General features: G+C 43.3%; 1 protein-coding gene across 1 annotated transcript in view; it reads left to right on the top strand.

The window, feature by feature from the left end:
- The window catches only part of DAP3 (death associated protein 3), a 59,960-nt gene extending 53,035 nt beyond the window's left edge, over nucleotides 1-6,925 (top strand). The window contains 6 exon segments of the mRNA XM_017865619.1: nucleotides 178-258; nucleotides 344-502; nucleotides 2,475-2,534; nucleotides 3,070-3,159; nucleotides 5,330-5,447; nucleotides 6,557-6,925. Coding sequence (XP_017721108.1) covers nucleotides 178-258; nucleotides 344-502; nucleotides 2,475-2,534; nucleotides 3,070-3,159; nucleotides 5,330-5,447; nucleotides 6,557-6,642 — 594 coding nt within the window. The 3' untranslated portion in view covers nucleotides 6,643-6,925.
- Nucleotides 6,926-11,781: the final 4,856 nt, after the last annotated feature.

Here is an 11,781-nt window from a genome sequence, read left to right as displayed (position 1 = left end):
AAAAAAAAAAAAAAAAAAAAGAAAGCATTCACTTCTACGTTGAGATCTCTTACAGAACCTGAACAATAGATTAAAATGAACTCCTATTAACCTTAGCCTCCAACCTTTTCAAGCGATGGTTTCACCCTTAGGCCAAGTAGCCTTTTTTTGGTTTTAATTTTCTTTGCTTGCTTTTAGATAAAAGTTCAAGAGCAGTATGTCTGGAATAAGAGAGAAAGCACTGAGAAAGGCAGTCCTCTGGGAGAAGTGGTTGAACAGGTATAAGAAAAGACACTGAATGTGTAACATGCGATAACAAGAGAAGGCCTCCGGTAGCACTACAATCCACTGTCTCTCCCAATAGGGCATCACGCGGGTGAGGAACGCCACAGATGCAGTTGGAATTGTGCTGAAAGAGCTAAAGAGGCAAAGTTCTTTGGGTATTTTTCACCTCCTGGTGGCCGTGGATGGAATCAATGCTCTTTGGGGAAGAACCACCCTGAAAAGAGAAGATAAAAGCCCGGTAGGAAAACTGGGTGTCTCTATCGATATTCTTTCTCTGATTTCTGGTTCCATCAGTATGGAGGCTGGGTCTTAGCCTTGTAGACCATACAATATGTTTTCTTATTTTTCTTATAAAGTAAGATAAACAGTTAACAGCTGGGTGCAGTGGCTCAGGCCTGTAATCCCAGTGGCTCAGGATGCTGAGGTGGGACGATCGCTTGAGGCCAGGAGTTCAAGACTAGGATGGGCACTATAGCAAAGCCCCTGCCTCTAAAAAAAATAAGAAATTAGCCAGTAGTCAGGCATGGTGGCACACACCTGTAGTCACCGCTACTGGAAAGCTGAGGCCAGAGGATCACTTGAGCCCTGGAGTTCAAGGTTGTAATGTGGCATGATTGCAACACTGCACACCAACCTGGGTGACAGAGTGAGATCCCGTCTCTTAAAAAATATATATATGGCTGGGCGCAGTGGCTCATGCCTGTGATCCCAGCACTTGGGAAGACTGAGGCGGGCGAATCACCTGAGGTCAGAGTTTGAGACCAGCTTGACCAACATGGTGAAACCCCGTCTCTACTAAAAATACAAAAACTGGCCGGGCATGGTGGTACATGCCTGTAATCCCACCTACTCAGGAGGCTGAGGCAGGAGAATCACTTGAACCCAGGAGGCGATCGCGCCACTGCACTCCAGCCTGGGCAACGAGCGAAATTCCGTGTCAAAAAAAACCCATATATATATATACACACACACACACACATATATATTCATATATATATGTGTGTATATGCACATATACATTCATATGTATGTGCACGTTTGCGTATATATGCACATATTCACATATGTATATATGCACATATATACACATGTATTCATATATGTATATGCATATATATTCATATGTGCATGTATACACATATATTCCTATTCATATATGCATGTATATATATGAAGATAAACAGCAAGGCCTGTGGTGGCTGATGCCTGTAATCCCAGCACTTTTAGGAGGCCGAGATGGGTGGTTTGCTTGATTCCAGGAGTTTGGAGTTTGAGATCAGCCTGGGGAGCACAGTGAAACCCTGTCTCTACAAAAAATACAAAAAACTAGCTGGGCATGGTGGTTTGCACCTGTATGTAGCTCCAGCTCCTTGGAAGGCTGAGATGGGAGGATGGCTTGAGCCCAAGAGGCAGAGGCTGCAATGAATGGAGATGGTATCACTGCATTCCAGGCTGGGCAACAGAATGAGACTCTGTCTCAAAAAAAAAAAAAAAAAAAAAAAAAGATAAACAGTAAAATGGAAACAGAGGAGAAGGTAATGCCAAGAGTTCCACTATTCATTGAAAACTAAGGGAGTATATTGTGGAAAGAGAATGACAGCAGAAGCTATGTTTTCTTTCTTTCTTAATTTTTTTATCTTTTGATTCTTTTTTCAAAATGAGGCTAGATTGTCTAAGCAGAGGAGATCAGAAGCATCAAAATGGGGCTGGTTTGGGGTAGTGGGTGTTTTTCTCGATGACTGTTGTTAATCTCCAGAAGCATGGCAGTTCTAAGGCCAGAGGCTATGTGGCTTATCCCAGAGGGAGCACCTTCAGGTATACAATTATGTCTTAGTTGAGGGTTTTAAAAAAATTGTTGTCGCCAGGCGCGGTGGCTCATGCTTGTAATCCCAGCACTTTGGGAGGCCAAGGTGGGCGGATCACAAGGTCAGAAGTTCGAGACCATCCTGTCTCTACTAAAAATACAAAACATTAGGTGCTGGTGGCACCTGCCTGTAGTCCCAGCTACTCAGGAGGCTGAGGCAGGAGAATTGCTTGAACCCAGAGGTTGCAGTGAGCCGAGATCACGCCACTGCACTCCAGCCTGGGCAACAGAGCAAGACTCTGTCAAGAAAAACAAGAAAAAAACACAAAAAAATTGTCAGTTGTTTCAGGAGAACATCTGGGAAAGGCACGTGATGATCTCTTCTCTCTTTCTGTCCAATATGCAGATTGCCCCAGAGGAATTAGCACTTGTTCACAACTTGAGGAAAATGATGAAAAATGATTGGGTAAGTGTATATGATACCTCACACATTTCAGAAAGAAATGTATTTTCATTTTAAACATGTCCTCCTATTTCATTGCTAGTACTTTACAGTCTCTAATTTTATGGACAGTAAGTTATTATGTCTTATTTAATTCCTGTATCTGTACCAAGTTAGAAATAAGGTCTGAATTAAAATCTATGTGTATGGTTTATAATCTTTCCACTTAACTGGAGTTAAGTTTATTCATAACCATTTTATTTAAATATTGGCCTAATTTTATTTTGCTTGCAGACATTTAAAGTGTTTTTGTATTTCCTTACGGTCTTTGGAAAAGAGTTTGAGACCCACACATATGTCATGGTAAATTAACATCAGGCAACAGTTTACTGTCAGAGCCAAAGCTGGAATAACCAATTTAATTGCCATTTAACTGTGCTAGACCATACTTTTGTAACATTGTATGCCCAAGAAAGAAAAAAACATTTACAGATGATTAAATTGCAGTTTTCTATCCTTTTCAACTTTTTCCAGTTCAGCCTTTTCTCGTTTCTTTCAGCATGGTGGCGCCATTGTGTCAACTTTGAGCCAGACTGGGTCTCTCTTTAAGCCCCGGAAAGCCTATCTGCCCCAGGAGTTGCTGGGAAAGGTCAAGTCAAAGGAAAATTTGTCTTAGATTGTTATCCTGTCTAAAGAAAAATATTTATTAATCTATTTATTTTGACAGAATTTCAGACTTAGAGAAAAATCATACTCCTTTATGCCCTTTTCCTGGATTCCTAAAATATTAACTTGATCATAATTGCTTTAGCCATCTTTCTTTCTCCAGAGTTTCTTTGGTTTTTTTTTTTTTTTTTTTTTAGGTGGAGACTTGCTCTGTCACCCAGGCTTGAGTGCGGTGTGGCAATCTCGGCTCACCGCAACCTCTGCCTCCTGGGTTCAAGTGATTCTCCTTTCTCAGCCTCCTAAGTAGCTGGGATTACAGGTGTCCACCACCACACCCAGCTAATTTTTTTTTTTTAGTAGAGATGAGGTTTCACCATGTTGGCCAGGCTGGTTTCAAACTCCTGATCTCAAGTGATCTGCCCACCTCAGCCTCCCAAAGTGCTAGGATTATAGGCGTGAGTCACGGTGCCTGGTCTTAATGCTTCTTTGTCTCCAAATAATGTCTCATTCATATAAACAAAGATACTTTAATATATACCCTGAGCATAATTATCAAAGTCAGAAAATTGACATTGATGTCATACTTACACCTAATTAGTGGAATTTATTCTGATGTAGCCAGTTATCCCGGTATCTTTTATACAAAAATAAATCCCAGATAATGTGTCACATTAAGTTGTCATGTCTCTGGCCGGGTGCAGTGGCTCACGCCTGTAATCCCAGCACTTTGGGAGGCCAAGGCAGGTGGATCATGAGGTCAGGAGATCGAGACCATCCTGGCTAACACGGCGAAACCCTGTCTCTACTAAAAATACAAAAAACTAGCCGGGCGTGGTGGTACGTGCGTGTAGTCCCAGTTACTTGGGAGGCTGAGGCAGAAGAATCGCTTGAACCCAGGAGGCGGAGGTTGCAGTGAACCAAGATTGCGCTACTGCACTCCAACCTGAGCCACAAAGCAAGACTCCGTCTCAAGAAAAAAAAAAATTCCTTCCTATGAGCATGGTGGCTTACAGCTGTAATCCCAGCACTTTGGGAGGTCAAGGCAGAAGGATCCCTTGAGCTCAGGAGTTTGAGACCAGCCTGGGCAACAAAGTGAGACCCCACCTTTACAAAAAAAATTTTTAAATTAGCTGGGCATGGTGGCATTCGCCTGTAGTCACAGCTACTCTGAAGACTGAGGTGGGAGGATCGCTTGAGCCCGGGAGGTCAAGGTTGTAGTCAGCCCTGATTTTGCCAGTGCACTCCATCCTGGGCAACAGAGTGAGGCCCTGTCTCAACAGCAAAAAAAAAAAAACTCCTTCAAACTTGCTTCTATATCCTTTTAACATGTCCCGATCATTATGTTTTTGGAGACAGGGTCTCACTCTGTGACCCAGGTTGTAGTGCAGTAGCACCATCATAACTCACTGTAGCCTTGAGCACATGCCACCATACCCAAGCACGCTGAATGTTTTTTTTCCTTTTTTTTTTTTTTTTTTTTTAGAGGCAGGGTCTTAACTATGTTTTTGCCTAGGGTGGTCTTGAACTGCTAGCTTCAAGCAGTCCTCCCACCTCAGCCTCCTAAAGTGCTGGGATTACAGGCGTGAGCCATCATATCCAGCTCCTATCATTCTTTGACCACTTCTTTATTTTCTATCGTAAGAATATGTTCCAGGCCGGGCGCAGTGGCTCACACCTGTAACCCTAGCACTTTGGGAGGCCGAGGCGGGTGGATCACAAGGTCAGGAGATTGAGACCATCCTGGCTAACACAGTGAAACCCCGTCTCTACTAAGAATGCAAAAAAAAAAAAAATTAGCCGGGCGTGGCAGCGGGTGCCTGTAATCCCAGCTACTTGGGAGGCTGAGGCAGGAGAATGGTGTGAACCCGGGGTGGAGCTTGCAGTGAGCTGAGATCGCGCCACTGCACTCCAGCCTGGGCGACAGAGCGAGAGTCCGTCTCAAAAATACATATATATATATAGTATTTGTGGCCACGTAGAGCACGAGTAGCCAGACACCATATGTGGAATCCTGTATCAGGCAATGTTGCCAGAGAATGAGAAGTAGAGTTACAAAGAAGAAAAACAAAGACCTTGCCTTCAAAGTGCTTAAGTAGTTGTTCTGGTGCTTTGTCCCTTAACTAATATGTTTCCTGATCCTTTTTCTTCCCCAGGAAGGATTTGATGCCCTGGATCCCTTTATTCCCATCCTGGTTTCCAACTATAACCCAAAGGAATTTGAAAGTTGTATTCAGTATTATTTGGAAAACAATTGGCTTCAACATGAGAAAGGTCCATCATTTAGTTTTTTCCTATCAGGGCTTTGTGATCACAGTAGAATCCCACTCAGTCAGAGCCTTGATCTCTTCTTCCATCAACAACAGCCTCTAATTTGTACTTTATCCTTTATCTTGACTTCTTTCTGGCTGATAAATGGTACAGAAAGGTGGGTGGAAGGTTGTTATGGTTTAATTTACAAAAGAGATTTTATCTCTAAATATTTCATGATAAAGAAGGGAGCAAAACCAACTCCATCCACTGGGCAGAGTTTCCAGGTAATTGGGTTCCTGCCACATTCTCCTTAATGAATTTATTCATTCAACAGACTTCACTTGAGAGATTCATTCTGGGACACCCATAGAATAACTCATACTGTGCGAGGGCTACTCCAGCACCTAAGTAAATCTTTGCCACACCTGTCCTAGTAGATGTACAGAAATTAACTTTCAGCACCATATTTCATCTATTCTGAAAGCATTCCAGCTGTTCATTTATTTGCCCTTGACCTCACCTTTGAATATGAGAGGGGATATAGAAGAAAAGCTAAGGCTGTTCTATCACTAGATAATAGAAAGTTAATAGTAATTGGAGGCCTGGTGCAGTGGCTCACGCCTGTAATCTGCACTTTGGTAGGCCAAGGTGGGAGGATCACTTGACGTCGGCAGTTTGAGAGCAGCCTGGTTTATATAGTGAGACCCTATCTCTATTGAAAAAAGCAAAAAAAAAAAAAAAAAAAAAAAAAAAAAAAAGTACTAATTGGAATAGCTTATTCAAGGAGTACAGTGAAGAGTGTGAGACTAACTGCAGCATGTTAAGTTGGGACACACAACGGACAGATTTCTAAGAGTTGGGAGATTGACAAAATCCTGACGTCCAGAAGATACTCTTGGAGTGGAAGGAGAGCTCCATGGTGAATTGGAGGAGTAGACACAGAAAAGGAAGTAATGCATACAAAAGAAGAGTAGCGTGTTGGGGTAAGGGTCTAGAAGTAAGATCTCTTGGGAGATGATAATCACCTCAGAACGTAATTTGGATATAGTAGCCTCTGACTACACCATTTCCTGGGGAACACAGTGCAGCAGCAGGAAACTGCCACTTACCTGTGTTTGTCTCCATTTTAGCTCCTACAGAAGAAGGGAAAAAAGAACTACTGTTCCTAAGTAACGCGAACCCCTCGCTGCTGGAGCGGCACTGTGCCTACCTCTAAGCCACGATCACAACATGTGAGGAAGACAGTGGACATCTGCTTTTGGCTGGATCTAGTGAGATGAGGAAGTTGGGCAGTACACAGGAAGAGGAGCCAGGCCCTTGTACCTAGGGGATTGGACAGGACTGCAGTTGGCTCTAGACCTGCATTAAAATGGGTTTCACTGTGAATGCGTGACAATAAGATGTTCCCTTGTTCCTGAAACTTCTATTGGTTTATTGGATATGGTTTTTCACATTTAAGATAATTGTGACTCTTTTCCTAAAAAATAAAATACCTTTCTTAAGTGTTGTGTTAGATTAATAATATGGAAGGAGTCTTTAGATTGGCCAAATTGCATTTCTCTGATATTCTACTTGTTGCAGGTCAGAAGAGATCAATTCTACAGAAATTTCCAGTGGTTCTGTTGAGGCTTTATGGAATTCAGCATGTCAAAATTCACAGCTGGCCGGGCACAGTGGCTCATGCCTGTAATCCCAGCACTTTGGAAGCCCAAGGCGGGCAGACTGCTTGAGTTCAGGAGTTTGCAACCAGCCTGGGCAACATGGTAAAACCGTCTCTACTAAAACTATAAGAATTAGCCAGGCATGGTGGCATGCGCCTGTAATCCAAGCTACTCGGCAGGCTGAGGCAGGAGAATTGCTTCAACTTGGGAGGCAGATGTTGCAGTGAGCCAAGATTGCACTGCTGCACTCCAGCCTGGGCAACAGAGCAAGACTCCATCTCAAAAAAAAGAAAGTATACTGTGCTGTTTTACATGAGAGACTTCAGCATCTAAGGATGTTGCTACTTGGGGGAAGTGGGGTCCTGGAAGGAATCCTGCATAGGTATGAGGAATAACAATAATGGAAAATCAGGTATCTTCCCTTTCTCCCAGTGCTTTTCTAAAAGGAATCTCTGTTACCAAATCTACACAAATATATATATGACCGGGCGTGGTGGCTCATGCCTGTAATCCCAGCACTTTGGGAGGCCTAGGCGGGCAGATCACTTGAGGTCAGGAGTTCAAGACCAGCCTGGCCAACATGGTGAAACCCCATCTCTACTAAAAATACAAAAAGCCAGGGGTGATGGCACGCACCTCTAATCCCAGCTACTCGGGAGGCTGAGGCAGGAGACTCGCTTGAACCCAGGAGGCGAAGGTTGCAGTGAGCAGAGATAGCGCCATTGTACTCCAGCCTGTGTGATACTCTATATATACACATGTATATTATATGTATGTATATTATATGTATATATTATGAATATATTAGTATACTATTAATATATTGTGTATTATACTATATACTACTTTGATATATATTAGAAATATATTTGATATGTTACTATCAAAGTAATACATGTTGTATATTATATATTGTGTGTGAAAATATATATTACTCAATATTGGGTCCTATAATGTATATATATTATATATATTTGTATTTTTAAATTTATATTTATATATTTTTAAGAGACAGTCTTGCCCTGTCTCCCAGGCTGGAGTGCAGTGGCATGATCACAGCTCACTGCAGCCCCAACTCCTGGACTCAATCAGTCCTTTTGCCTCAGCCTCCCAAGTAACTTGGGACTACAGGTGTGTGCTACCACAACTGGCTAATTTTTTAGTATTCGGTAGAGACAGAGTGTAGGTTGGTTTCCTAGGCTAGGCAATGTGGCAAAACCTCAGAGTGAGACCCAATCTCTAAATAAATAAATAATTTGAACAAAATAACTGCTAAATGTACACTAGAAACCATATTCCTGATGATAATTTAAAATATCTAAATGGAAAGATACTCCATGTTCATTGATTGGAGTACTCAATAGATGGCAGTTATTCCCACATTGACCTCTAGATTCAATGCAATCATTATCAAAAGTTCAGCAGGTTTTTTGGAAAACTGACCAAGAACGGTGGTCCATACCTCTAATCTCAGCACCTTGGGAGGCCAAGGTGGGCAGATCACTTGAGCCTAGGAGTTTCAGACCAGCCTGGGCAACATGGAGAAGCCTAGACTCTACAACAAATACAAAAATTAGCCAGGTATGGTGGCGTGCGCCTGTAGTTCCAGCTACTTGGGAGGCTGAGGCAGGAGAATCACTTGAACCCCAGAGCTTGAGGTTTCAGTGAGCCATGATCATGCCACTGCTCTCCATCCTCAGCTGCAGAGTAAGACCCTGCCTCAAAAAACAAAAAGGAAATTAAAAAGGGAAACTGACCTAAAGTTTATGTTTTTTTTAAATATTGAGACAGGGTCTCTCTTACCCAGGCTGGAATGTCAGGCTGCACTACAGCCTCGACCTTCTGGACTCAATCCTCCCACCTCAGCTCCACGAGTGGTTAGGACTACAGGCACACCACCACTCGTGGCTAATTTTGATTTTTTTTTTTTTAAACAATGATGGGATCTCACTATGTTGCCCAGGCTGGTCTCAAACTCCTGGGCTCAAGTGATGCACTTGTCTCAGCCTCCCAAATTGCTGGGTGTATAAGTGTGAATGACTTTGGCCAGCCTATAACCCCATCGTCTGTTTCTGGGAAGACCTAATGCACCCAAACACAATGCTACCTTCAATAGACGAATCTAAAATTGCAAGTAAAAATTCAAAAGAGGGCCAGGTGTGGTGGTGCACGCTTATAATCCCAGCACTTTGGGAGACCGAGGCAGGTGGATCACCTGAGGTCAGGAGTTTGAGACCAGCCTGAGTAACATCGTGAGCCAAGACAGTGACAGTGTCTCCAGCCTGGTGTCTCCAGCCTGGTGACAGTGCGAGACTCCGTCTCAAAAAAAAAAAAAAAAAAAAAAAAAAAAAAAAAAATTAAGTAGCATGATTAACACTTGTCCTAATGGAAGTATTTTTAAAAATTGAATCCCCAAACAACTTTTTTTTTTTGTAGAAGTTCTTTTACATTCATGTAATATACTTTATTTATTTATTTATTTTATTTTATTTTATTTTACTTTTTGAGACGGAGTCTCGCTCTGTCACCCAGGCTGGAGTGCAGTGGCACGATCTCGGCTTACTGCAAGTGCCGCCTCCCGGGGTTCATGCCATTCTCCTGCCTCGGCCTCCCGAGTAGCTGGGACTACAGATGCCCGCCACCACACCCAGCTAATTTTTTTGTATTTTTGGTAGAGATGAGGTTTCACCGTGTTAACCAGGATGGTCTCGATCTCCTGACCTCATGATCCGCCCGCCTCAGCCTCCCAAAGTGCTGAGATTACAGGTGTGAGCCACCGTGCCTGGCCTCTACTTTATTTTTAATAGCCTAACTACAGTCATCCTTTTCTTTAACCCAGGAAGAGACAGAGAGAGCAACTGAAGTTGCCTAAAACTGAACTTGGACATCACCAAGCCTCTAGAAAGGCAGAAGATTATGAAATAATGCTTTAATAAACATATTATTTAATAAGCATCTGTTGTTCTACAAAGGAGAAAATACATCAGGTCATTATTGTTGACCCTTGAACAATAACGTTTTTGGACTGCATGGGTCCATGGGTCCACTTAGTCACATATATATATATATATTTTTAGACTCTCGCTCTGTTGCCCAGGCTGGAGTGCAGTGGCATGATCTCGGCTCACTGTAACCTCCGCAACCTGGGTTCAAGCTATCCTCCTGACTCAGCCTCCCTAGTAGCTGGACTTACAGGTGCCCACCACCACGCCCGACTAATTTTTGTATTTATAGCAGAGACGGGGTGTCACCATACTGACCAGGCTCTTCTCAAACTCCTGACCTCAGGTGATCTGCTCACTTCAGCCTCCCAAAGTGCTGGGGTTACAGCTGTGAGCCACTGAGCCCGGCCTCGCAGATCTTTTTCAATAGAAGTTATATAGAGTAGACCTGCCTTTCTGGCCTCACCTTCCACCTATCACATCCCACAACTTCTGAATGTACTTTCTTTTGAAACACATAAAGAACCTGTTCAAAATTGACTGACAATGGACCATAAACCGACTCTATATATTTCAAAGAATTTAAATCATACAACTGTGTACTCTGATTCTAATACAATTTAAGGTAGAAACCAGTAACAAAAAGAAGTAGAAACTCACATGTCTGGAAATAAAAACATGCTTTTCTGATGCGCCCATTGGTCAGGAAAATAAATCAGAATGGAAATGAGAAATTCAAATTAAACGATTGCGAAATTACTAAATACAAACTTAAACAAAAATTTTGTACATTGAAAATACTGGCTGGCAGGGCACGGTGGCTCAGGGTGTAATCCCAGCACTTTGGGAGGCCAGGGCGGGAGGATTCCTTGAGCCCAGGACTTCAAGACCACCCTGGGCACCATAGTGAAACCTCATCTCCACCAAAAATGCAAAAATTGACCGGGCACGGTGGCTCACGTCTGTAATCCCAGCACTTTTGGAGGCCAAAGCGGGCAGATCACCTGAGGTCAGGAGTTCAATACGAGCCTGGTCAACATGGCAAAATCCTGTCTCTGCTAAAAAATACAATAATTAGCTGGGCGTGGTGGCAGGCGCCTGTAATCCCAGCTATTCGGGAGGCTGAGGCAGGGACGTTGCTTGAACCCAGGAGGGGGAAGTTGCAGTGAGCTGAGATCACGCCACTGCACTCCAGCCTGTGTGACAGAGCGAGACTCCGTCTGAAGAAAAAAAAAAAAAAAAAAGCAAAAATTAGCTGGATTCGTGATGGCGCACACCTGTAGTCCCAGCTACTTGCGGGGCTGAGGTGGAAGGATGGCTTGAGCCCCAGAGGTCGAAGTTGCAGTGAGCCGTGTTTGCGCCACTGCACTCCAGCTTGAGTGACAAAGTGAGATCGTGTCTCAAATATTTTTAAAAAATATTAAAATTTAAAAATATTAAAATTGGCCAGGTGCAGTGGCTTACGCCTGTAATCCCAGCACTTTGGGAGACTGAGGCTGGCAGATCACGAGGTCAGGAATTCGAGACCAGCCTGGCCAACATAGTGAAACCCTGTCTCTACTAAGAATACAAAATGAGCCAGGTGTGGTGGCGTGTGCCTGTAGTCCTAGCTACTCAGGAGTCTGAGGCAGGAGAATCACTTGAACCTGGGAAGTGAAGGTTGCAGTGAGCTGAGATCGTGCCATTGCACTCCAGTCTCGGTGACAGAACGACACTCTGGCTAATTTTTGCGTTTTTAGAAGGGGGGGGGGG

Source organism: Rhinopithecus bieti, unplaced genomic scaffold, assembly GCF_001698545.2.
Source record: "Rhinopithecus bieti isolate Rb0 unplaced genomic scaffold, ASM169854v2 scaffold_83627, whole genome shotgun sequence".
Classification (NCBI taxonomy): Eukaryota; Metazoa; Chordata; class Mammalia; order Primates; family Cercopithecidae; genus Rhinopithecus; species Rhinopithecus bieti.
The sequence above is the reverse complement of the archived record's forward strand: the minus strand, read 5'-3'. Positions and strand labels throughout refer to the sequence as shown.